This window comes from Homarus americanus, unplaced genomic scaffold, assembly GCF_018991925.1.
Source record: "Homarus americanus isolate GMGI-L3 unplaced genomic scaffold, GMGI_Hamer_2.0 scaffold18703, whole genome shotgun sequence".
NCBI classification, from domain to species: domain Eukaryota; kingdom Metazoa; phylum Arthropoda; class Malacostraca; order Decapoda; family Nephropidae; genus Homarus; species Homarus americanus.
In genome coordinates, this window is record NW_024749779.1 from 332,969 (window position 1) to 359,812 (window position 26,844).

At 40.6% G+C, this 26,844-nt stretch overlaps 2 protein-coding genes across 3 annotated transcripts; both read left to right on the plus strand.

Annotated features, from left to right (window-relative positions):
- The first annotated feature begins 461 nt into the window (after positions 1-461).
- Positions 462-6,142, plus strand: LOC121853748 (myb-like protein AA). 2 transcript variants are annotated; one of them, XM_042348091.1, is made up of 5 exons: positions 462-1,143; positions 1,941-2,095; positions 2,477-2,845; positions 3,509-3,644; positions 5,354-6,142. In XM_042348091.1, the coding sequence occupies exons 2-5, from the start codon at positions 1,951-1,953 to the stop codon at positions 5,481-5,483; spliced, it is 780 nt and encodes a 259-aa protein (XP_042204025.1). In that variant the 5' UTR covers positions 462-1,143; positions 1,941-1,950; the 3' UTR covers positions 5,484-6,142. The 2 variants fall into 2 exon arrangements, with proteins under 2 accessions (XP_042204025.1, XP_042204026.1); XM_042348092.1 differs by having other exon boundaries at positions 462-1,136.
- Positions 6,143-18,292: 12,150 nt separating this feature from the next.
- LOC121853873 lies at positions 18,293-24,313 on the plus strand. The gene is made up of 3 exons (XM_042348250.1): positions 18,293-18,404; positions 18,681-18,810; positions 23,302-24,313. The coding sequence occupies exons 1-3, from the start codon at positions 18,303-18,305 to the stop codon at positions 23,832-23,834; spliced, it is 765 nt and encodes a 254-aa protein (XP_042204184.1). The 5' UTR covers positions 18,293-18,302; the 3' UTR covers positions 23,835-24,313.
- Positions 24,314-26,844: the final 2,531 nt, after the last annotated feature.

Below are 26,844 nucleotides of genomic sequence, written 5' to 3' on the forward strand. Positions count from 1 at the left end.
CAATGGTAAAAGGTGACTGTGAATACACATTTAATAACCCACAATTACACACTCCACGACACAGGTGGGTAACGGAGCCTAACGACTAACGGGAACGTGCTTATTTGAGGTAACCTACACACATATGAACGCGGCGGTCGTGTGGATAGGGCGTTCGCCTCTTGTACCGGGTGTCGGTAGTTCAAATTACAGGCTCTCCCTGTTCATCCAGATGTAAATGGGTACCTAAGTTTACAACTTGGAGATGTGAATGCGGTTGAGAGCATACTGCCATGCTGCCCCCTTGTAGTGTGCCCAATGGTTTAGTATACACTCATACAGTGTACTGTATCTGAAGGGCAGTAATGCCTATAGGAGTCAATTTCACTTTTCACACACCGATACCGTGTTTGTTACCTCTCTTTGCATATGTACTCTTTCGGTCCCTATCTCCACCCCCCTCCCTTTCTCCTCCACTCTCCACCATTGTTTGTGTCTCCTCTTTCCCCCCACACCACCAGCCCTCTCTTCTTGCCTTTAATATCCTACATTATACCTTCCTTTTTCGTCTGTTCCTCTTAGCACACACTACCTATAGACACTCCGTCTTAAAACTCCACTCTTTACCTTCTGGAGTAACCGCCAGATAAGCATTTTAATTCGCTTCTCGTTAATATTTATCCTATCCTATTCTTCCTTCTCAGTCTCTCTCCTTATATTTCTTTTCCCATCATGCCATTGCCACTTTGCATCTTATACTAGCGCTTTCTTTCCTTTATATCAGTCTGAGACAGAATCATTCTTCCTCCCCCATTATCCCACTTTTATTTCATCCCTTTCATCTTAGCCACTTTCCTTCTCATTCTTGGCCGTTCTAATTCCTTTCTGACCATCCAATATTCTTCTCTTCCCGTCTTCTTAAGTACTCTCCCACCTTTTGTTTCCTCTCTCTCTCTCTCTCTCTCTCTCTCTCTCACCGTTCTCCGCTCCCTCACCTACATTTTACCCGTTTTCTCACTGTTAACCCCCTCCCGATTCACTACTCCCTCCCTCCACATCCACTAACCCACCCCAGCCAACACAGCCCTTCTCCCCAGTTCCCACCGCACACCGCTAGTTCATATCATCGGAGTCAGTCTACTTGTTGCTGAGGTGAAGTGAGTGGTACGTTAGTGGTGGAGAAAATCAGTGGTACGGTTGTGGTTGTGGTGGCGAAGGAAAATCAGTGGTACAGTGGTGGTGGTGGTGGTGGTGGTGAACAAAAAATAGTGTTACAGTGATGGTGGTGAAGGACGATCAGTGGTACAATGGTGGTGGTAATGAAGGAAAATCAGTGGTACAGTGGTGGTAATGGTGGTGATGATGAAGGTAGATTAGTAGTACAGTGGTGGTTGTGGTGGCGGTGAAAGACGATTAGTGGTACAGTGGTGGTGGTGGTGAAGGAAGGTCAGTGGTAGAGTGGTGGTGGAGAAGGAAGATCAGTGGTACAGTGGTGGTGGTGAAGGAAGATCAGTGGTACAGTGGTGGTGGTGAAGGACGATCAGTGGTACAGTGGTGGTGGTGGTGAAGGAGGATCAGTGGTACAGTGGTGGTGGTGAAGGACGATCAGTGGTACAGAGGTGGTGGTGGTGGTAGTAAAGGAGAATCAGTGGTGCAGTGTGGGTGTTGAAGGAGGATGTGAGGCAAAGTGGGTGTTGTGTAGGATGGTTACTGGCACAGTTGTGGTGAAGAAGATCAATGGTATGGTACCTGTGGTGGTGTAGATGATAGTGTAGTGGATGAAGTATTGATGTTAGTGTATGGGTTATAGTATAGCTGATAGGTTAGTCACGGAGATAGGCCATGAGCAGCCCCTCAGAAACAAACCCAGGCAACGCTAGGTTCCCCAGCTAGTATTTAATCATAACTGTTTGCTTTGTAAGAATTTGATGAAGGTCTCTCTCATCTCTGCTCCTGTGTAGTGACGATATAATGAAGATCATTCTACCGTCATTACTGTTGCTGTTGGGATATTTTCTCCTCGAGGGCGAGGGCCGTCTCCTGCGTTACTCAGTTCACTACCAACATCTGCCATCACACAACAACTCACTGCCAGCCCTACCTACGTCAGACACAGGTATTTCACTATTAAGAAAGATTTAAGGAAGAGATGACTGGTGATAGGGGTTGACCTACTACAACCTGTCAGTAACTTGTGAGCCTACTGCTCTGAGAGTATAATAAGGCTATATATCTATTAATAAAATTAATTATAAGATTAATTCTCATTGCTGTGTTACTGTTATAGTGAGCTGGTGTGGACCTGACAATCTCCCAGTTGTTCTCATTGGTTGGTTGTTTATTTAATGATTGCATGCATGACCTACAGAGTATGTATAACTGAGTGTTAATTAAGAAATTGTATGTGTCGTCACCTGAGCACATATACTTTTATATATAGCATATGAAGATATGTCTGTGTACAACTTAACTGTTTCTTCTCCATCCTCTCATCCAGGGCGCGGCCGCCACCACCACCACCTTGTGAGGCGAGACAGTAAGGGGTCAAGCTGCCCTCCCTCGGTTGGGTTCTCCACCTTTGGCTTTCTCTCCTTCCTTCTCATCTCCTTCAACACCGTCGTCAACATCATCAACGTCATTAACAACAATAATAATAATAACAACAATAATAACAATAATAATAATGACAATAACAATAATAACAACAACAATCAGAATGGGGCTATGGCCAGAGGATTCTCACAACTTAATCTAGGTGACGACATCTGGGATTTCAACAACTTTAAGCATCTTATGGGAAAAGACGATGGCGATGATGCTAACGATGAAAGCTGCGTCTGCGAGGATAATGAAGAAGTGGAAGAAGGTAAGAGTTCAATCACTTTACTATTTCTTAGAAGAAGAGAAAGGCGATGGAAAAATAGAAGAGAAAGACGCAGAAAATATCTTATTAATTCAAGTATCTCGTTTATAAAGAGGAGGAGGAATAGAAGGCGAAGGAAAAGGGTGAAGAACAGAAGAGCTGTGTGTACAAAGCAATATGTGATGAAATCACAGAATTAATTTGGGATTAGTGTGGCTTTTTCAAGTCAGTTTTGATGAATTTCACCTTATTTCTATTAACCACCTTAATATAATCACGTAGATTTCATTAGCAAAACTCTGGTTTTCCCATCAAAATTAAAGTTTATTTTATTGCAACAACATTCATGAATTCACAAATGCACATGTCTAAGTATCATTTATTTTATCTATTACAAATTAAAGATCTCTGTAGATTTTAACAAATTATATTTTGTAAGTAAGGATATATGAATTAATCAATAGATTATATCCCCTGAATTCATGAAGATCTTAGATATATTTTGAAAAGAAGTTTATTTACATTACCCGTTTTTCTCCAAGATCTTATGTTGGAGATTCTGAGACAAGTTATTGAAGAACGTTAAAGTCTATTAAAGATCCACAGGAAATCATAGGAGATATTTATGTCATGTGAATAATCGGTTTTCACCTATCTCGATTCCAGAGTCGGTGTTGGAAATCCTAGGAGGAAGTGGGCGAGATATGGGTGTGTGGGGGAGGACGGTGCTGACCCACTATCCAGAGTGCGTCGCCAGGCTGGCTTGTGAGGGTGTCAGTCTCCTTCCCACTACAGCTGCGCCGTATGTTCTTCCTGTTGTTCAGCTACTTCTACGACTATAACTTTTTTTTTAAATGGCCTCCAGCCACCCCCAATAGCCACACCTTCGCCGCCATTTTATTACTTTAAAATTAAATATCCTAATACATAAGTATCTACCCTAGCTGTGTTGAGTTAGTTGAGCCGCAGATCCATGTGGCATTCAGTGACTGTTGCCTCATAGTCAATATCTGCAACTGTTGTCGGCTTTGGGGCCGATGCTCTCGTTCCATTGAGGCAGAGAGAGAAGGACAGTCGACATCTCATCCAGGCTGTAACATAACTTCTGGGCTGCTGCTTCTGTTCAGAAAGCACCTCCGCAAGTCTGGTGTAGAAGCATCTTGCACTTGGTCCCATCCCACCAGAGGTTGTGAACACTAGAGGAGTGAAGCTGCCTTGATCAATGTTCTGAATTCTCTCCCCGTATGCCCTTATCTTGTCGTTCTCGTTCCTCCTGTGTGCAGCATCGAGAGCTAAGTTACGGTGACATGCGGCATGGGATAAAAAATCCTGATGTCTAAGAAGGCTCGCTGTCCCTACGTCGAGAATCCTCGAGCACTAACATCAACACGGGCTTCGTTGGATGTGTTTGAATTCCTATGTTGGAAATTCTCATCGTCCAATGGAAGGAGTGTCGGTTCTACCCTGACATCATGACAGATTTCCTTCAACATATTTGCTGTGAGATCCCTTACTTCGTCATGCCTCACGCATATGAATCCCCCTTTCTTGCACACCATCGATGTCATAGGAAGAGACAAACGCTCATTGGGAGGGCTAGCCTTCTACTGGCCTACCGTACCTTAGAGCAATGCTACTACTACTACTACTACTATTACAACATCTTTTTTTTTTAAACGTGGCCTCCAGCCACCCCCAATAGCCACACCTTCACCGCCATTTTATTACCTTAATATTAAATATCCTAATACATAAGTAACTATCCTAGCTGTGTTGAATTAGTTGAGCCACAGATCTATGCGGCATTCAGTGACTGTAGCCTCATAGTCAATATCTGCAGCAGTTGTCGGCTTTGGGGCCGAAGCTCTCGTTCCCCTGAGGCAGAGCAAAGCCGACCGAAGGGGAGAGGACAGTCGACATCTCATCCAGGCTAACAACAATTTCTGTCTACTTTCTTTTTTCTGCTTCATTCATTTTTACCTCTCATCCTTTTAAATTTCTGCTTACTTCTACCCTTTTCAGAGAGAGAGAGAGAGAGAGAGAGAGAGAGAGAGAGAGAGAGAGAGAGAGAGAGAGAGAGAGAGAGAAGGATGTAAGAAAATAATGAGACAGAGGAAGCGAGACACCGAGACAAAATTAGGAAAATAGAGAAGCTAATAGAGAAAGAGATACATGAAGAAAGAATGAGAAAAAAGAAGAAAAATAAGCGAAATGAATTGAAAAACAAAAATGACAGCAACATAAAAATAAAGAAAAACAAATAGAATATTCTATCCTGCTAAACTCTTAGGTGACACGAGCCTATAATCTTTAACCTATCTTAACTAAAACGAGGTCGGTAAAGCAAAGTTTGTTTGGCTGGTTCCCGTTTGCTTTTAAAATCTGGTAAGAAAATATAAATAACTAATGAATTTGCTAAATAATATTAACATACGTGTCTTAGCAATAATTTTCGTGGTATTTTTGTAGCAGCGAATATACTGTTACAGTAAGATATATTTTTTCCGTCAGGTTGTTGCTGTTATCACCTGTGAGGACGAGCGAGGTCGGGATCCTCCTGACGACGGCCGAGAGAAGAGCCTGTGGGCTGCAGTACCCTCTCTGCCCGCTATTTCTCGATGACAAGACTTCCTCTTTGTGATATTCAGGATATTTTTCTGTATTGCTTTTGGATTATTTTTAATACTTTGTTATGAGTGATAAAAAAATCATTATGTTTCACCTATTCATTTGTGTACCTGACCATATGGCCATCCTTTCATACCTACGTGTGTAGGGTGTGCATAAGCTAACTGTTCTCAACACTAGTACTTGAGCAATTATGAAACTTATTGTTCAGATACAGTACTTCTTGATAAGTACTTCAAAAGGGTTATGATTTGGTAGAGTACAATATAATATAATAAAATTACTTTATACCATTTTTTTGGGAAAATTTTAGTTTTCGAGTTAATTTGACTATAAAGTTACAAAAAGATATTACAATTTGGAAGGGCTATAAGTTTACTGTATAAGAGGGCGGATTTCTTATTAGGCTTTTCTTATTAATTTATCCCACGGTTGTTAACATTTATACAGTGGGCAGATTCATTTATAATTATTATTTTCTTTTATAGGGGAATTTCTCTTTTCTTGTTTGCTTTAATTTACTTTCTGTCTTAGTTTCACCCTTGTGTTCTCTCAATTTCTTACTTTATTACTTGTATATGTTAGCTATGTCTTAGTTATTTTATTTCATATAGTTACTCCATAATCTAAGACCTGTGGTAGAATAGCGAGGTTTAGGACAGCGTATTCGACTGTAATTTGTTGGTGTATGATCCACTATCTGTTTCTAAAATGTGTTTACCTATTTACAAATAAACTTTATTTGTCTTAAATTATTATTTTTTATGATTTCCGCTAACACTGGATACAAGGATGAACTTTGGCTCTACCCTATGCAATTCCCTAGATACATTTCCACTTACTATCTGGTCGCCCCTCGCTTAAAGAACTCACAACACTGCAAATTTAGATAAGAAATAAGAACTAAGAATGGGTTCCTAATGCTCGGGATTAGTCTTGTCATTCTCCTCTGGATTCTTTGTTGGATGCTGGTGGCTGTGGGTAGTAAGAGTGGTCACTACAAGGTGTGGGTCGCCATGGTCGCCGGCTGGAGCGAGGGCCGCCAGGCAGGAGTGGAGGAGGAGGTGTTGCTTGAAGACTGGCTGTAGGTAGAAAGAGGTAGGTCACCACGAGGTGAGATCTTATATAGCGAAGGTAGGCGTGGCTTAATAGTTGACCTCCATTATGTAAGGCGGCGCTGGTTTACCTAGACCACGAGGCATACACTGGGGAATTCGCGGGGTCGGCTGCTCAGAGACAAAAGCGTTTGTAGGGGAGGAATCCACTACAATACTCCCCCTTCCCTCCAGGCGGTGTAGGAGACTTGTTGTCTGCAGGGTTGCATGGCACATGTGAGGCAGAACGGGCGGTGCATGCTACATGTGAGACATAACGGCGAGGGCGTGGATGAGCCGGCCGCTAGGGGAGACAACTGTCTAGACACACGAGATCTGTGGAAGAAGAGAGGGAGAAAAAGGGTGTGTGGGGGCGATGAATGTTGTGCTTCCCTCGCGGCAGGTACAGAGTCCTCAGATGCGCCTGCTGGGGTCGGTAGGACGTGGTGCTTGGGGCAGGAAGAGGAGCTGGTGTCTGCTTAGAGAAGCAGTGCTGCTCTAGGGTGTCTAACCTGCGGTGTAGAGACAGTAGCTGTAGAGCCGATGAGAGCTGCCTCTGTGTGGATAAGCCAGTTTTCCATGTTGCTTGAAGACTGAGAGAGTGATCGGTTTCTCCTCCATACTGTGTGTTAGTGTGATATAACAGTTACTTGTGAAACTGTCAAATATGTAACAACCTTCCTGGGTTGTCACCACTTGTAACAATCACTTGAGAAGCTATTTCGGATGGAGTTCCACTGTGTATTACCGTAGGTTCATCACTGTACAGTAGAATATCCCCTCTTCCCAACAAATAGCCATCCTCCAAGTCGGCCATCCCCCGTCTCCACCCACGTGACTTATTGTGCAGAAAGGACCCTGCCATGCACAGATGATTACTTTTAACGGCGACTGAACAAGTTGACACTGTTCATCTATGCAAATAGAAGTTGCCACTGTTTACATCAACCAAGATGAAACAAACGCAGTTTAAAACATCCACGTAGAATCTGACATTGTCAACAAAATACAAGATGCAGATACCTTGGTGATTCGATTTAACTACCATTGTTTGCACTGCTTGCACTCTCTATGCAATACATGATCCAATGTGAACTTGGCTATTATTCCGGAAACAACGACGTACGAGTTTCAATTGTATGCCGGTGTTTGACAAATTATTACCCTCTAAGTGAGTACAATGACCAGATTAATTTAGGATAGGTTCTCTTAGTTATATTTTTAGGTACACATTTTCCCCTCTTCGAATCCTTGCCAACCTTTGATGGGATCAGGATTGACAGGATGGGAAGGGTCATAAGTCAATAATTATGCATTTTCTCAAATTTAAATATCACCACTATAATCAAAATGAAAGGCTACATTATTTCTTCATCATGCCTAAATCGTATGTCCTTTTTTTTAGGAATAATTACCGTGAACATGTATAGTGAATTACTAAATATATATGTCCATCGATCTATCCATTTCTTTATATACCTATATGAAGTGACATCCAATAGGGGTAGCTACTTGAAGTGTTGTCACTAAATCCGAAAATTCACATGATATTCCTGGGGTTTTCTATTATAATTCATATTACAGAACACGAGGAGCATGCAGGGTAACTAAACTATCAGGTGACATATGAAACGTCACATGATTTTCCGCCAAAATGACCTCAGGTGTCGAAGGCCAGAAAAGCAAATCAACGAACGTCACATGACATTAAAATAGTATGCTTGTAGTACATGGGTAAAGGTAATGGTACTGATGGAACCATGATCTTTAATTAACCTAGAAAAATAAAATGTTGCGACAAATCGTAATCAAGTGAACTCCGTAATCATAACCAATTGAACTGGCTAATATCCCAAAACATAGGCTGTTTTCACATTAAAACCAATTTGAGTTCCATGACAACAGGATAGTTCCTCATGAAGAAATGATTAAGTCCTATGCAAATATAACGTATTTTCATGAAATCCTGATATATTATTATGAAAAAATTATCATGTTACAGGATTTATTCGTGTGAAAATATTTTTTTTTTGTGAACGTAATATCGTTTGTTTATATACCTGTATACAATATATTATATTAGCAAATTGTCAAATAAGGAATCGTGCACAATGCCTAGGAAAGTTATAATACACCCAAGCAATCAGTGTTCAGATGCCATATCGGTTCAGCTTTTGTCAACAGTGAGTGACATCAGAGATTCAGCATTCTGTTTACTTGTCACTGTAGCAAGAACAGACTAGTTCTGGCGAAAGTGGAGGAAGGATAAAGAGAGGAAGGTTACAATGTGTTCCCTTGGTATATTTTGTCAAAACTTTCTTTTGTTTTCATCAATATTAATGACAAGTCTATAAAAATAGCTATTTGGAGAAGTAACAAGAGTTTATGATTTAAGTGAGAGACCTAATAAAAATATTTCACTAAATATTTTAGTTTCCGACTCGCCAGAACAGACAGCAGTATAAGAACTATTGAATAATATTTTCTTGTCCTAGACGTTTGCGTGTTTTGGTAATGGACTGAGTGGCTCTTGAACAGAAGCCTTTTGTCATGCCGCATTCTAAACTATTTTATTCTAAGCTATTTTTTCTATTTTGCACTTTACAAGTCTTATATTCTTAATATTACGAAAATGGAAGTTAGAAGATTTACCTTTTACTATCACACAGAGACACTCCACCCAGATACGTCATGGGACAGTGACCGAAGAGTCAAATTTCTGTATGTGTTGCATCTCCTCGTAGACATGGTTTGATCGTCTCACCAGAAAATACTAATCGTTAGTTCTCAGAGGTGTGTTGTGGGTGTTAGGGTAAAGTCTATGTCCCGGGTGTCTGGGTGTGGTCTAGGTCCCGGGTGTCAGGATGTGGTCTAGGTCCTAGGTGTGGTCTAGATCCTGAGTCAGGATGTGGTCTAGGTCCTTGGTGTCAGGATGTGGTCTAGGTCCTAGGTATTAGGGTAAGGTCTATGTCCTGGGTGTCATGGTGAGGTCTAGGTCCTAGGTATCAGGGTGCGGTCTAGATCCTGAGTCAGGATGTGGTCTAGGTCGTAGGTGTCAGGGTATGGTCTAGATCCTGAGTCAGGGTGTGGTCTAGGTCCTGGGTGTCAGAGTGTGGACTTAATATTGGTTGTCAAGGTGTGGTCTAGGTCCTAGGTGTCAGGGTGTGGTCTAGGTCCTGGGTGTCAGAGTGTGGACTTAATATTGGTTGTCAGGGTGTGGTCTAGATCCTGAGTCAGGGTGTGGTCTAGGTCCTGGGTGTCAGTGCATTAATTAATCCTTGGTGTCAGAATTTGGTCTAGGTCCCGATTGTCAAAATGAGGTCTAGGTCTTGGGTGTCAGGGTGTGGTATATTTATTTTTTTATATATTTATTTATAGATTTCTTTTTTTCAATTATTTACTTAAATTTATTTATATATTTATCTTTATTGGAATCTGACTGACCATAAACGATCATGAAAATCATAAAAAAATACATATAAATGAAAAGTTTCATACAAAACCTAACCAAACCTAACCTAACCTAGCTTCGTATTTTCATATTTTACAACTCCGAGACTGTGAAATATTGACACTATGGTCATGAGGCCATTTACCCCTATGCACAATACGTCTCAGGAATAGACACCCAGAATTTTGAAATATACAATATATCTGAAATATCCTGCCTGAATATATATATATATATATATATATATATATATATATATATATATATATATATATATATATATATATATATATATATATATATATATATATATATATATCGTGGGTGAGCGCTCACTTAGAGCCTGGCCTATAAGGGGGAGGGGCTTTAGTTATAGATTTGTCGACGTCAGGCCAATTGCAAGATTCGTAGCTTGGTGAGTGGGGTGTGATGTTACGGCTAGTATACGTGTGGCTGGCCAAACAGTCACCGCCTAAAATTTGACTGACCATTATCTATCCTCACCAGCTACAGTCGACAGACTAGCCTCTACCCTCACTACCTCGAGCTAACAGACCAACCTCTACCCTCATCAGCTGTAAGATAGATCCACCAGTAACAGATCACAGGTAGGAATTACTAAATGTCTCAGTTCATTCACATCGTCTTGCAGTAACATCCTCCAGAAGACGTTGGTGAAACAGTTTTTGGTGATGATCTGTTCCGACTTCCTTTATAACTACTACTACTACTACTACTACTACGTCGCCTCCAGCCTCCCCCAATAGCCACACCTTCGCCGCCATTTATTTACCTTAATATTAAATATCCTAATACATAATAAGCTATCCTATCTGTGTTAAATTAGTTGAGCCGCAGATCTATGCGGCATTCAGTGACTGTAGCCTCATAGTCAATATCTGCAGCAGTTGTCGGAGTAGGGGCAGAAGCTCTCGTTCCCCTGAGGCAGAGCAAAGCCGACCGAAGGAGAGAGAAGGACAGTCAACATCTCATCCAGGCTATAACATAACTTCTGGGCTGCTGCTTCTGTTCGGAGATCAACTCTGCGAGTCTGGCGTAGAAACATCTTGCACTTGGGCCCATCCCACCAGAGGTTTGAACACTAGAGGAGTGAAGCTGCCTTGATCAACGTTTTGAATTCTCTCCCCATATGCCCTTCTCTTGTCGTTCTCGTTCCTCCTATGTGCAGCATCGAGAGCTAGGTTACGGTGACAAGTGGCCATGGGATAAAAAATCCTGATGTCGAAGAAAGCTCGCTGTCCTCGCGTCCAGAATCCTCGAGCACTGACGTCCACACGGGCTTCGTTAGATGTGTTTGAAGTCCTGTGTTGGAAGATCTCACCATCCAGTGGAAGGAGGGTCGGTTCTACCATGACGTCCCGGCAGATTTCCTTCAACATATTTGCTGTGAGATCCCTTACCTCGTCATGCCTCATGCATATGAAGCCCCCCTTCTTGCAGACCATGGCGTGATCGCCGTCATAGGAAGAGCCACACACGCATTGGGAGGGCAAACCATCTACTGGCCAACCGTACCTTAGAGCAATGGCATCTGTAAATTCTTGTTTGTTAAGGCTGAAACCATTTGCCCTTATCGGTAACGTAGTTAACCAGTTCGAGGCGCCCACCTCCTGCGCTATAGCTACTTTTTTTGTCAAATTTTCTGGAACCTGCAGCAATAGTTGCTGCAACATGTCATTTTGGCAGTGCTGCCGATCTGTTGTAATGGCCCTGCGGATCTTATTTACTTCGCTGGTGTCCACTTCCCCTGTTGCATTCTGGGCTATTATGTGGTCAGTGAGGGCTGCCGTGAGCTTAAGTGAATTTTGATGTTCAGTGTCAGCAATCTCCTCTGGATTAGTTAGTCCCATCCCTCCCAGTCTTGGTGGTAGTGCAAGAAGTGTTCTTTCTGCTGGGGTTAAGTCAGGGTGTTTCACTAGTTTGGGAATGAACTTGACACTGATAGCTTCTTCCAGAGGGTGGAGGAGGGGTCCGATCTCAGGGATGGTATGCATCAGGTAGTTCCAGCGATGCTTGACTCCATTGAATGCTCATGGTAGGCATGCTGATGCGGCATGCTGTAGCCTCATAGTCGATATCTGCAGCTGACTACTACAGTACATCCATGACATAACTCACTACTACTACCTCAACTACTACTACTACAACTACTACTACTTTTTATTTATTTATTTATTTTTTTATTTTTTTTATTTTTTTATTATTGGCCTCCAGCCTCCCCCAATAGCCATACCTTCGCCACCATTTTATTACCTTAATATTAGATATCCTAATACACAAGTAGCTCTCCTATCTGTGTTGAGTTAGTTGAGCCGCAGATCCATGCGGCATTCAGTGACTGTAGCCTCATATTCAATATCTGCAAGTCTTGTTGGATTTAGGGTCGATGCTCTCGTTCCCCTGAGGCAGAGCAAAGCCGACCTAAGGAGAGAGGAGAACAGTCGAGAAAAAGCGAGTCACATCGACCCAAAATTGCCAGACGTATCCTGAAATTTTCCGTTGGAATACTAATATTTGTTGTTTTTGTAATCTAGAGTAAATTTTTCATTAGTAATTAAGGCACGCTGATTGCGAAATTGGCAAAGGTTTTGTCACACAGCTTGTGAAAAATCTGAGATTTTGACCGTGATTTTCATGCATTTTTGGCAATTTTTTATATATAGGACTCCACTTCAAGTCTCCCTCTCCCCAGTCGTTGCAACACTTGCACCACTGGATCAGGAAAAGGGAGAGCCAAGATGTGTGGTTGCTGCCTGCGCTCCTGCCTCAACACATAAATCAACTCATGCGAAGCCATCATCCAGCTCATCATACTTCTCATCATCATTAAAACCCCTATACCCCAAAAAGTCCGACAGCAACGGACGAGTAGCAATGGGGCAGGCAGAGATGATTGTCAGGAGTCTCTAGTCACAACTCTGCACATGGGCGGCATAGATTAGATGGTCGTTTATGCACTGGGATCTTAGCAGCAGCGCAATCCTGTTCAGTTTGTGCGACTGACCACTCCTTTCGAAGCGCCACTCTGCTCACCCCAACATCGGATCAGATGTTTACTTGTGCATCTCAAGCCTTTGGCAGACTCCGTATCTGTGTGTTCAGCTGTAGGGAGCTGAAATTATCTACGAAGTTGCACGCATATAGAGCAGTGGCCCTCCCCATCCTGCTATATGGCAGCGAGATATGGGTCACATACAGGAGGCACCTCAAGGCACTTGAAAACTGTCACGAATGTAGTCTACATTCCATCCTCCGAGTTCGCTGGGAAGACAAAAGAACAAATGCCAGTATTCTAGCTGACACCAACTGTAGGAGCATTGAGGCTACCATTATCCATGAACATTATGCTGGACTGGCTATGTTACCTGCATGGGTGACAGTAGAATGCCAACACAGGTAATTTATGGTCACCTAACGAATAGTAAAAGTAACGCTGGAGGGCAGCTGAAAAAGTATAAGGAAATTTTAAGATAAACCTGAAAAAGTTCCAAATCGACCCCTTCACGTGGGAGACTATTACTCCATGCTGTAACGCTTATAAGAGCACCACACAAGAAGGTATCAATACTTTAGAGTTAATCCGACTGCATACCGAGGCAGACAAGTGCCAGCGCCGGAAAGACGCTGCCGCCGCCCCTCCCCACTAGATGTAACCCTCCACACGTGCAACATCTGTGAACGACCCTGTCTGTCTCGTATGGCCTCTTCATTCACTTTAGAACTCATTAATGAAGGTGACATTCTTAATAATTCATATCAAGGTATCAGAGCTGGATGGTCGTCATACTCGTTCCTGAGTGACAGCAAAGTAGTAGTATGTATATTTATATTTATATCTAATATTGTAGATGATAATCTTCAAATTAACTATAAATATACATAGTTATAACAAATACCTATAAAAAGTTGAAATTCATATAAATGCTTAACGTTCTAAAAAAATTGTTTAAACTATTGACACCTTGACAGAAGCAGTATTAGATACGTAATCAGCATGCCAAAATTATTAAAGAAACATATAAAAATTTGCATAACTGTTTTGCATAGTGAAATAATTTACATTAAGTACCAAGAATGAAAATTTGAAATATTTTTAGACCTCCCAAGGATAAAAGCACAAGGATTTATCAAATTATTTTTATTTCATATAACAAAATGTAGCTTTTATCAAACTAAGTTGAAAGTGAAAATAAGAATATCGTGTAGAATCAACCCTGTCTCTTATCTTACTTTAAAGACCAGAAACGATTTTTACTAAATTCTTAAATCTTTATAGTCTTTCTATTTGCAATAGTTTGTTGGCACTAATGTTTTTATTTCCCTGTGTTTTACTTAAAGAGTAGAAGCAAGAATTTAAGACATCCTGAGGTGGTTTGCGTGTATGACTAATGTACTGACAGTGCCTGAACAAAATGCATTTGCAATAAATATTTTTTTTTATATCAACATTATTTGGGTTATAAATATTTTAAATCTTAAATTCAGCACAACTTTAAAGACAATTTACGTCTTGTGTCTCTGTATGTTGGTCCGTCCAACACAGAGTGAAAATTGATTTAATGAGGTGAATTTGGGAGTCACATGGAGGGTAGGGTTGACGGCTGACAGTGGTGATGGCAGACTGACAGTTCAGATGGACGGCTGACATTGGGCCAAGGTTATGGAAGTCAGCCATGGGCCACAGAGATCATGTGGTCAGCGTTTTAACCCGTGATTGATTTGTGGTATTTTAAAAGGTTTCGGATCAAACAAAGAGTTTCGTTGTTCTTGTGACTTGAAGAAAGATTTTATTTGACTTGGTTTAATATGTACATTATCATGCAAGCATAAGCTGATTCTGCGTACGGTATACAAGTATAAGTTAACACTACTGGATACAAAAAAGCTGGCACTCTGAAGTAGCCTATACAAAAAACTGATATCAGTGTCTCCCAGGTTTGTGGCACACTGAAGGGCCAAACCAGGCAATGTAAATGATTTCCATTCAGTATTCAATGTGATGAGTCCACAAAAAGGAGCCATGTTATTGTATTTGGTTAATGACAAATAATTAGTCACATGTTAAGAAAATAACCATGAGGTAACTTAATTTCCAACAAAATTTGGCTCATTGAAAATTGCTTACATTAGCAACATTACACGGCATTTTCACAATAATATTCAAGTGTAATTAAGCATAACTTTGATGTTCTAAAACATATGAACTTATTTGATATTATTGACCAATAATTTAAGGATGATGTCAAAATAGACCACCCAATGATTATTCAATGCTCGTGTATTAAATTCTCATTTGTGTATATTTTAATATTTAAACCAAAAGCATTTACCGTCTCATTGAAGGGAGCCAAAGTATACTGTTAACTTAAACCTTTCTTTTTTTTTTAAATGAGGGGTGGAACCCTCTCTAGGTCCTGACAGCACGACGCCATAGGCAACAAGCCACAAAGAGACTTTCCTAAAATCACAGCACACCTACCCTGTTTGCACTGAACAGAATAATAGAGCTGCTGGAATGAGTTGGTAATGGAGCTACTTCTTTGCAATTTGCAAGTAGGTTAAAGCTTGGGTGATGTAGTCTTATATACCTTTGTATGGTGTTATATTCCGAGCCTATTAGTGGAGTTTATTAAAATAAGGAGGTGACCGGTTAGGAAAAAAACATTTTATTTTTTGTTACCTTGTGACATGAGAAGACCGAACAGAGAAGTGGGTGACAAAAATATTTAGGGTGCAGGCGTAACTGTCCCCTTCTCCTGAGGCTACTCTGGGTGAGGCTGTCTTCAATATACCGGCAAAACCTGACAAAGTTTAGAAGATCTAAATAAAAACTGACACTGTCTATAAAATACAATGAGGAACAGAAACTTGGAAGACTCGAATTATTGTTGGTACCTGTTTCCACTGCCTGACTAGTGATTTAACTGAATATATATCTATCAGTCTACCTACATTGATAAGAAACAGTGATGATGCACTTTATATTATTATATTCTGAAAATATATATTTTTATAACTCATAGTACAGCACGAGGAAACTCAAGGCTGACTCATCTATCTCACAAATGACTCAGCTATTATGATATCCATGTAGTATGTTTGTGATATATTGACAAATTATGTGTAACTTATAAGTAATATTATTAATAAGTTATAAGAATCTGAAAAGTTAAAATGAGATAATATATCACTTTATATTCCCATGAAAACAAGATTAATTCCACGAAAATAATATTAATATGAATAAAATGTAAAGGGCGATGTAAATCATGAATCTTACGACAATGTTTAAAATTCTTTCACTCCATGTTTTCTCGTTAACTAGTCGGTGTTCAGATAACAGGAAGGGCCAACTTGTGTCATCGATGAGTGACACTGTCGGTTCAGCAATCTGTGTACTGTAGAAACAACAGGGTAACATTACTGAAAGTGTAGGAAGGATAAACAGATGGTTACAATATGTTCATCTGGTATATCTTTTTAAAACTTTCATGCGTTCTTTTTCTTTCAATATTAATGAAGAATCTATAAAAATCAATATTTGAAGAAGTAAAAATAACGTTAATGATTTAAGTAAACCAAATATGAGTATTTCATTAAAATACTTTAGTTTTATGACTCACCAGAGAAGACAACAGTATAAAACATAATGAATAATATATATTTTTCCTAGAAGTTCGCGTGTTTTGATAATGGTCTGAGAGGATCTGAACAGAAGCTCCTCATCATGCTGCATTGCGATTTCTTTAATTGTAGTTTTACAAATAAAACACGCATGAAGTACAACTCTTAAATTCTCAATTTAACAATAATGGCAGTTAGTATACTTATCTTTTGCCTCCACACAGAGATAGTCCACCCAGATAAGTTAAGGAACAGCGAACGAAGGGTCAAATTTCTGTATCTGTTGCACCTCCTCGTAGACAGGCTTGATCGTCCCACCAGATAATACCAATCGTTAGCTCTCAGAAGTGTGTTGAGGGTGTCAGGGTGTGGTCTAGGTCCTGGTTGCAAGGGTGAGGTCTAGGTCCTGGGGGTAAGGGTGTGGTCTAGGTCCTGGATGTAAGGGTGAGGTCTAGGTCCTGGGGGTAAGGGTGTGGTCTAGGTTCAGCGATGGGGATTGTTACCAAAATATACCGTTACTTGATGATCGGAAACAGTGAAAGCGAAATAGTACCTTGATACTTTATTGCAGATGATGGATTACGTTCTACTTCCTCTGATCCTAGCACCCAAAGACCCATTTCTCCTTAACAGCAGACTATTTTACTATAATAATTTTAACGTTTGTTATACATCCCTCGCAGATTGAGAAAATCGAAGCATAAACATTGCGTGACTCTAGAATGACGTCACATATCTACAGTTGGCTCCACTACTTCCTTTGAACGTGATTCTTTAGTCATTCTGTGTGTCGAGGGTTTAGATGTTAGCGCCCTCTGGTTGGACATTTATTCTGAGCAGCAATCAGATCCTGTTTACTAATATCAAAACCAGCCAGAATTGGTGTAACTGAATATCTTAAACCTAATGTTCCCTCTACTTTTAACAAAGCATCGCTTGAAATACTCCTAGTCTCGGTCTGACCTGAATTATCTCAAAATTGTGAAATCTTCTCGTCCACTAAGTTAACTGACGGAACCTCACCTCCAGGATCCATACCAAGATGTTATATGTAGTGATGATGGCCTAGCGAATGAGCCGCCCTGAAGGCGGCGATTCCGCTAGTATATACTGTATATACAATCAAGACCTCACGAGCCAGGATTCGCACCCTCGACCTCTGCATGTGACCAGGGATCGGTACCACCGCGCCACAAGGACAACAAAAGCAATCCTAGACTTTGTTATATTTCACACAAATCCTGTTCTATCGTGCTACCATCAGCGCCGTGAATCTCCACTTGGGATTGACCGTGCCAACTATGTCGGAAAGTAGCATTTTACCGAATCCAGCTAGGAAACGCTAGGTTACTTGCATATATATATATATATATATATATATATATATATATATATATATATATATATATATATATATATATATATAATTTTTAGTTCAGCATTACTTTCTTTAGTCTATGTTTTTTAATTGAAGCTGACTATAAATTACCTGTTCACATGTGTCCACTGCAGGCAACACTGCAGATTCTTCTCCTATTATTAATAATAAGAACTAAATATCTGTTTTGAGAAGAAGCAAATAAATACAATATGAGTAAACTAATATTCATTTTAAGTAAAGAGTGACATAAATTGTTCTCAGATGAAGATGACGGTGAGGTGGGTGAGGCTGTGTGTGGTGGCAGCGTCACTGTTGATGTATGCCGCTTCAGTGACGGAGGTGCCGTCCATCACCTCTTATAAGGTAACCCACTCATCTCTCTCTAAATGTAATATGCATTATAGAATTATTTTGAACACCATTAACCAAGTTCTAGTTAGATGTTAAGCCAACAAGGGATAAGTGTGCATATATTAGGTATATTGGGAACAATTTCTTCTAGAAGCCTATTTCAATCTGTGAGTCAGTTTCGACTATCGTTTAGGGAGTTGACAGATGTAGTAACTTACATGTAGAAAAAAATTCACAAGCTGGACCCTTACTGTGGGTATTAAATTCTCACCCTTGTTTTCTCTACAGGTTGTCCCGAAGTTTCCTAAGGAGCTCAATACGTGTGGCCTCGGAAAAGTGACATTGGGAGTGACCAGCACCTACCTCTGTGCCATGGAATGTCTCCACCACCCAGAGTGCCTCCTTTACTGCCTCAGTGGTCAGTGTTGCTTCAAAAACTCACTGTTTACGCTCCCTCAAATTATGATACTGTACGTAGTGCTTGTTTGGTTTTTATTAGTCCAGGAATTTTCTTATATTTAAAAAGAATAGAAAATTGCATCGGAATGAGAAAACTTCACGTCACTCAACTTGGGTAAAACAAATCGCGACATGAAACATTTTTTTCGTGCTAGAATTGTTTTGCTGACGAAGTAATAATATTTGCATCATGAAAGGATTTGGAAAACAAGAATAGAAGAAAGAAAGCTAAATGGAAAAGACATTGACCATATTGATTTTCAAAACCTTATAAATTTCCAATTTCCATCATAAAGAGGTCACCTTTATGATGTGTTTCGATACAGAGCGTGTTTTTAACCCGCCCCTCCCACAACAAATTCTTCAACCTGTTTAATGAGGAAAATTACCTTAAAAGTTCAAACTTACTATTTATTTACCCAAAAATATAACCAAGGTTGATGACGGAATTTTATACAAACTACAGTATATATAACAAAAGAAATCCGAAAACTCAAGTTATAATAAATGAACATTAAATCATAACCGTCACACTATAATATAAAATCACTAAATCCTAAACATCACCATATAAAAAATACTACATCCTAAACATCACCATATAATAACTCTGGGGTCTGGAGCAATAAGAGTACACTATCACTAGATACTTATGGTTTAGGAGACAGGAGACCAGATGTCGACTTTACGGCCTATTTTCAGTAACTGGCTCTGGAGCACACCAGATTTTTCACCTCCCGACCAGGACCAATCATAGGGCTCCACATGCTATGGTACTAAGACCGGGCAGTTATACACCTTTACATATTGAGCTCAAGGCGTTTTTACATTATTTCTTATCCATGTTTCTTTCAGGACCTTCTGAGGTCCTCTAACAGTATGTCCATACACTAAAGAGAAAGAACTAAATCCTAACGATCCCTGGGGACAGGAACAGATAGCATACAACAAAAACTGTACTCCCTCATCCCCAGTCCTTACTTTGTTTTTATACAATACTTTTTTAACATCGACTTGAACGTCTGATGGAAGCACTCCAAGGCCCCTTGACTCTCTGGGTGGTAAGCTGTGGAAAGATACTGCTTAATTCCCAACTCCTGCATCACTTGTTTCAATGCCTTAGAAGTAAAATTCGCCCCTTGATCAGATTGAACACCGCGAGGCACACTGTACTAGGTGAAAAACCTGGTTAATGCAGCAACAACAACTTGGGCAGTAATTCTTCTTTGCGGGAATACCTCAGGATATCTTGTAGCAGAGCACATACCTGTTAATAAAAGTGATTCTCTCTTTTCGTTCTTGCCAAAGGGCCAACTACATCAATCATTAGTTTACTGAAGGGCTCATCTATAATTGGAATGGGTTTCAAGGGTGCTGGCTTAATCAACTGGTTAGGTTTTTCAGCGCACATGGCAAGTCTTACAGTAATGAGAAACATCCTTCCTTAGCCCAGGCCAAAAGAAGTTAGGGATAATTTTCTTATAAGTCTTGTTAACCCCCAGATGCCTTCCAACAAAATCATGTGCTAAGGTCAAGATATCCTCTTGGTATCAAGACGGAACTACAATTTGATGGACTTCTTCCCAAGTTTTATCTCCAGAAACATCAACAGTTCTGAACTTAAGCATAAGAACTCCATCATCAACATAGTAACAAACAGGGGTTTGATGTGAATCTTTCACATTCAATGCTCTTAGTACCAACGTCGTAAATTTTGGCTCATCTTGTTGAGCTTCGACCAACATATCCCTGTCCACTGGTACATTTTCCTTCACCAAAGGATCTTCTCCGAGATCGGGATTAGTGACATCAGGCGGCACAACCTCTTCATGCTACTCCTCATAGCTATTCTCGAACAATCCTCTTAAGTCCACACCATCTTCTAACAGGCTGCAAGTTTTGGAACTATCAGTACCCTCAACTTCAACCAAATTACCAGTCACTCTCTGCATACTCGTTTGACTCCTAGTCACAGCGCAGGAAGGAAACAAATCCGGAATTCATCTTTAATTCCTCAGTGTCTCTAACAAACACAGGCTTCTCCGTCACAATAGGTTCTGGTACAATCTTGTCATTTCCCATCACGAACAACACTCCTTTCACACGTAGAGTATCCTTCACCCCTACAGTGACAAACTCGCTCACAACGTCAGTCTTCATGGATAACCTACACAGAGAAATCGGCTGCTCATGGTTAAACTCCCTGCAAGAGAATACTCTCCCCTGTCAAAACTTTCAGAAAAGGAACACTACTCCTCAGTACCAAACTACAGGCAGATGCAGTATCCCTCAGCATAAGCACAGGAGTACTCTCACAGTCATCTCCAATACCAACTGATCCTTGAAACACAAAATGTTCAAACAAATCTGTTAACTTTTTCTCACTGCTATTTCTGGGGTTACCTACCACAGGACTACAAGTCATCACATTTTGCTTCACTTTATCCTTCTTTAATGATAACCTGGGACAATGATGTCTAATATGACCAACCTGTCGATAATAGTAACACACTGGTCCTTCCTCACCAGAGACTCCAGAAGACCTAGACATGGACGCTGCACCAAATCCAGTCATTTCCACAGGGCCACATGGAGCAGGGCCTGACACACCGACCCTACCAGACTTACCACCCTTACACTGAGTCACCCCTCTACTCGGTACAGTATGAGCCTGGGACCTGCGAAAAAACCTCGATGAGTTAAAGAGTAATTTTCAGATAAGGCAGCAGCCTGAGTCAAACACTCTACAACTCTCTCCTCCAAGTATACCCTAATATGCAATGTTACTGCCCTCTTAAACTGCTCCAGTAATATTAATTCTACTAATGTCTCATAAGACACAGCTCGGGCAGCCTTAAATCATCTCAGATCAAACTTCCTAACCTTATGTGCTAGTTCAATATAGCTTTCATTATCTTGTTTCCTCATATTTCTATACTGCGGTCTACAGTATAAGTTCAGAAGTCAGTTGGTAAGTTTTAAGTATAGTTTCCTTAATTATCTTATAGTCTTAATTTGTGCCACCTCTAGTGCTATAAAGGCTAACATACCTTTTCCACTCAACACGGACTGTAGTAATACAGGCCAATACTCGTTAGGTCACTCTAACGACTTAGCAGTCTTTTCAAATTGTAAGAAATATTCTTCAGGATCACCTTCATCAAACCTAGGAACTAACCTTGACTGTTTAGACACATCAAACAATGGGGTCATAATTTCATTATTCGAATGTCATCTTGCTCTATGCTGGGCTTTCTTTTCTTCTAATTCAAGCTGAAATTTTTGTTAGAATAATTTTGCTTCCTTTTCTCTCTATCCGCTTCCAACTTTTCCCTCTCTAACTCCAGTTCCATTATCCTAACAGCATGATTCTTAGAATCATCCTCTAACTCACACAATGATAAAGCGAACTCATCAAGTACCTCTGTGTTTACAAGATGACGTAAAACAGCATTTTTCACTTCAGACTTTCTCCATTGATGTTTAATTTGGGTCCTATACTCACGAGCCAATTTAATCCAATCCTCTTTCCTCAGATGCACCTGCCTCAGGTACTCCACACTAGGATTACCAGAAAATGTTTCTAGCTCAAATTCCATCATTACACAGAGAATGAAACCAATCAGTTAAACTTCAGCAAAACTCACTATTCACAATTCTAAACCGATTTTGAATAAAAATCGCGAAAATTTGTCAACAGCTCCCAGACAGGCCCCCACATGTTACGATACAAAGCGAGTTTTTAACCAGCCCCTCCCATAACAAATTCTTCAACTAGTTTAATAGGGAAACTACCATAAAAGTTCAAACTAACTATTTATTTACAAAGGTATAACTAAAGCCGATGACGGAATTTTATACAAAATATATACAACAAAAGAAATCAGAAACCTCAAGTAATAATAACTGAACATTAAATCCTAACCATCACACTATAATATATGATCACTAAATCCTAAACATTACCATACAAAAATTAATACTACATCCTAATCATCACCATATAAAATATGATAACTCTGGGGTCTGGAGTAATAGGAGTACACTAACACTCGATACTTATGGTTTAGGAGACAGGAGACCAGATGTTGACTTCACCGCCTATACTCAGTCACTGATTCTGGAGCATACTTGATTTTCCACCTCCAGAACAGGACCAATCACAGGGCTCCACATACTATAGTACCAGGGGCCAATTGCAAGATCAGCTGTGGTGTACACCACGCTGTGGTATCATGGCTGTCGTAAGACAATGGAATAAAAATTGTGTGATTTTTCAAGAAGCGCCATGGTGGTAAAAAAACACATTAAAGAGTACGCTTACTGACTGTGGAAAACCCCTACGGTGGCGTAGCATCTTACCAAAGCGGTGGGGGGTAAACCATAAGTATTATCATTCTTGTTGTTATCTTCCACATTAAATTATTACTAATATTACATTATATTACAGGTATGGAATGTCGGCTCTACAAGGCCCAGGTAACGAGACACTGGCTTGGGGAGGATGGAGGTTTGCAGTTTGACAAATGTTACGCTACCTGGCAACATCCCATGGACCTTACCCCCTACATCACCAAGGTCACATCGTCCAGTTTTTACAGTTCAAAATCAGCCATCCGAGCTGCAAGTAATGCCATAAATGGTTACTTCTGCCAGCATAGAGATGATTGTTTCCTGTCAGGTAAAGAAACCAATAGTTGGTGGAGGACAGACCTGGGGGCACCACAAGATGTCAAAGAAATCTGGATACAAGCTAGGAGAGACACAAACTTGAACGACACCTTACAAAATGTGGAGATGCGTCTAGGTGGCTCTCCCAACTATACGGACAACCCGGTGTTTGCCACGTTCACTGACCCGTATCAAGTCGGAATGTTGGCCAAAATCACCAGGAAATCTGCAATGACTGGCCAGTACCTACAGATGCAATCTATGGCACATTCGTATTTCGGCATATGTGACCTTCAAATCATTGGAAACTAAATATAAGAAATAAAAAACTTTGCCCCAATAAGGGATATTATTGACTTGTCTTGGGGCCTTAGTTAATTAAACAAGTTTCTATGGTAGGCAAATCCTCTCAGTCAGTGCCATTAAAAGATTAAGTATGTTTAATTCATAGTGAAGCTTTTTGAACGATTCAGTTTTATTAATTAAGCAAAAAACAGAATAAATCTTATAAAAATAAAGGGTAGAAAATGTAAGGGTGAGTTTTGTATAAAATTATATTAACATAATATCCACCCAGTTGGATTGTAACCACTCTTAGCGACCTAGACCCGGCTGAACCAGCGACGAAGGATCTCTGTGCAAGGCCAGTAGAACGACTGACTGAGTAGGTAAATTTGGGGAAATTAGGCAGCCTCGTTTATACCCAACCCCAATCGCTCTTATATCTGTCCAGCCTATATTTGAAGCTACCCAGCATTTTCGAGTTGATGATATTTGGTAATTTGTTCCACTCATCCACCACTCTATTTCCAAACCAGTGTTTATCTATTTTGGGCTTAAATCTAAATTTGTCTTTTTAAAGCCATTGCTGCCAGTTTGCTCCTGGTTGGATAGTTTAAGTACTTTGGTTATATCACTTTTGTTTAACTCTGACTTCCATTTATACATCTCGATCATATCTGCCCTCATTCTACGTCTCTCAAGGGAGTGCAAATTTAGATGCTAAAATATAATCTGTCATTGCACTCACGGTTCCTAATGCCTGGGATTAGTCTTGTCAATCCTCTTCTTATTATTATTTAATTTATTTATTACACCCTAGGGGGTCGACAGCCCCTGTCACAAGACTTGTGATATGGAGACATTGATGTGAGTTGAGGAGAATGAGATTTAGCACCCACCAAAGCGCTGGACAGTCAAGGCAATGGTGTTGAAGGGTGTTAGCGTTGGGACAGTTCCAGAGTTTACAAGAAGAGAAGTGCGAAACATCTCCCGCCTCAGATACTTGCTAGATAGGTCTGTATCCTAACCTAATGCTAGCCGAAACCTTGAAACTTGTAGGTATGTGGCACCACTGTACGCTGGTACTCAGAACGCCCAGTGCTGACTAAGGAAGTTCTTTGTGTCACTGCTTGTTGCCAGACAGGGGTGTTGCCAACTTTCCATGAGATAGAAAGTCTTCAATAACTCAGAATCGGTTATTGGGAATAATTCTGCACCGTCTTTGGGCAACAGAATGAGTCACTCAACTACGGGATATATCACTACACTTGGAACTCTTATGTAACAAGTCAGTTTCTTTGTTTTTCTTGTTTCGGAAAACACTGATGACGTGTTATGTAGAATGTGTATTCACACCAGAATTTCGTTTTCGTAACCACTGTCGCTGCCACCATGTCATAGCCTGTTAACTGTAGGGTTCTGTCGAAGTTAACTAGGCTGGAATGTTTATATTTTATTGGGTATTAGTAGCAAAACCCAAGTTGTCTGTTATCCATTTATTCAGGAACAACTAAGACAATTCCAAACTGTAAATCAACCGTAACTTATCACTGTAACTATGAGTGTTAAGAGAAGGACGGAGGCTATGTAAATAGACCTGCTTAAAGACGTCCTTTCTATGTGAGGTGTGGAGGGAGAGTGAGGCCTCAGGGCGTCAGTGCTCCGATCGCCCGGCCATTTCAAATGCTGACCTAAGCTGTCTCTGGCCACACCTTATAAGGAAGGGTGCCGACCAGATGCCATCAAGATGATTCCTCATAGCTAGTGGAAAGTTACAGGGGGTGATTATGTATATAAATCAATATGTAATTAAGCCATTTATATAATCTTTCTGTTGATGAAACAGGGGCTATTACATGGCAGTGAGACATAGGTCACATGCAGGAAACACCTCAAGACACTTGAAAACTTTTACCAACGTAGTCTACGTTCCATCATCCGAGTTCGCTGGTAAGACAAGAGAACAAATGCCAGTATTGTTGCTGACACCTACTGTAGGAGAATCGACGTTACCATTATCCATGAACAACTATGTTGGACTGTCCATGTTGCCCACAAGAACGACAGTAGATCGCCAAAACAGCCAATTTACAGTCACCTAACGAATGGTAACATAACGCTGGAGGGCAACTGAAAAGGTATAAAGATACTGTAGTCATAGGACAGACCTTGTTATAGACACTGGCTTCAGCTACTCATTTGTTGCCTTCAGCACCTCTGCTTAGCACTGAGTGTCTCCCAGCACCTCAACCGATGTGCCGTCTACGGGTGTCACCTTACCCAAACAAACATAAATCTCTCTGCCTACGACCACACTCCGCCACCTCCCTTGTAGACTGTAAAGGTGTTGTGACTCCTATGTGTCCGTGCGACCTGTGTCCTCGCCAGATGTTTGTAAACGTCGCAGCCATAGAACAAGCGTTAAGTAGTATTACCGCCCGCGGGGAACGGCGTGGACAGTGTTAATAAATTGTTAGAAATAATTTAGTTTACAGAGTATTGAAGATGTAGGAGAGGGGAGTGGAACTAGCTGAAGGGGTGTTTACAGCTGAGCGGTCGTGGTTTCTGCTGAGTAGACAGTTCTGCAGGTGGCGGTGACTGTCAGGCCTTCCCTAACTCTCAGACCAAGCCTTACAGCAATACTGTGAACATTTATACCATCTGCTGGCAGTAGTGAATATACAAACTCACAATCCTGTCTCTGAGTTTGTGCTAAGATAATTTACGCAGTACTGTTGTCTCTTGGAACATCATACTGATTTACATTGACCCGCACTTGTAAGTACAGCCTACGTGATGTCGTACCCCTCAGTACTGAAACATTGTGGACTAATTATGCCTACACGTTTTCTGCCTTATCTGGAGCAGTAAGACATTGTGGAATGAAGCACAACTAAGATTAATAAAGTTATGTACTTTGTATTTTGTCACTTTGTTTAATGATCTTATGTATTTAAGATAAAATTGCGTGAGACGAACAAATTATGTATCAGGTGGATCACCATGTAATACTAATGAACGCCTTGCTCTCTGCAGGTTT

Bases quoted from the DNA above. Each gene is read 5' to 3' on its own strand.
- LOC121853748 (XM_042348091.1), top strand. From the start codon at position 1,951: ATGAAGATCATTCTACCGTCATTACTGTTGCTGTTGGGATATTTTCTC. The intron at 2,096-2,476 runs GTATTTCACTAT...CCTCTCATCCAG, and splicing joins CCTACCTACGTCAGACACAG to GGCGCGGCCGCCACCACCAC. The intron at 2,846-3,508 runs GTAAGAGTTCAA...TCTCGATTCCAG, and splicing joins TAATGAAGAAGTGGAAGAAG to AGTCGGTGTTGGAAATCCTA.
- LOC121853873 (XM_042348250.1), top strand. From the start codon at position 18,303: ATGAAGATGACGGTGAGGTGGGTGAGGCTGTGTGTGGTGGCAGCGTCA. The intron at 18,405-18,680 runs GTAACCCACTCA...TTTTCTCTACAG, and splicing joins CGTCCATCACCTCTTATAAG to GTTGTCCCGAAGTTTCCTAA. The intron at 18,811-23,301 runs GTCAGTGTTGCT...ATTATATTACAG, and splicing joins CCTCCTTTACTGCCTCAGTG to GTATGGAATGTCGGCTCTAC.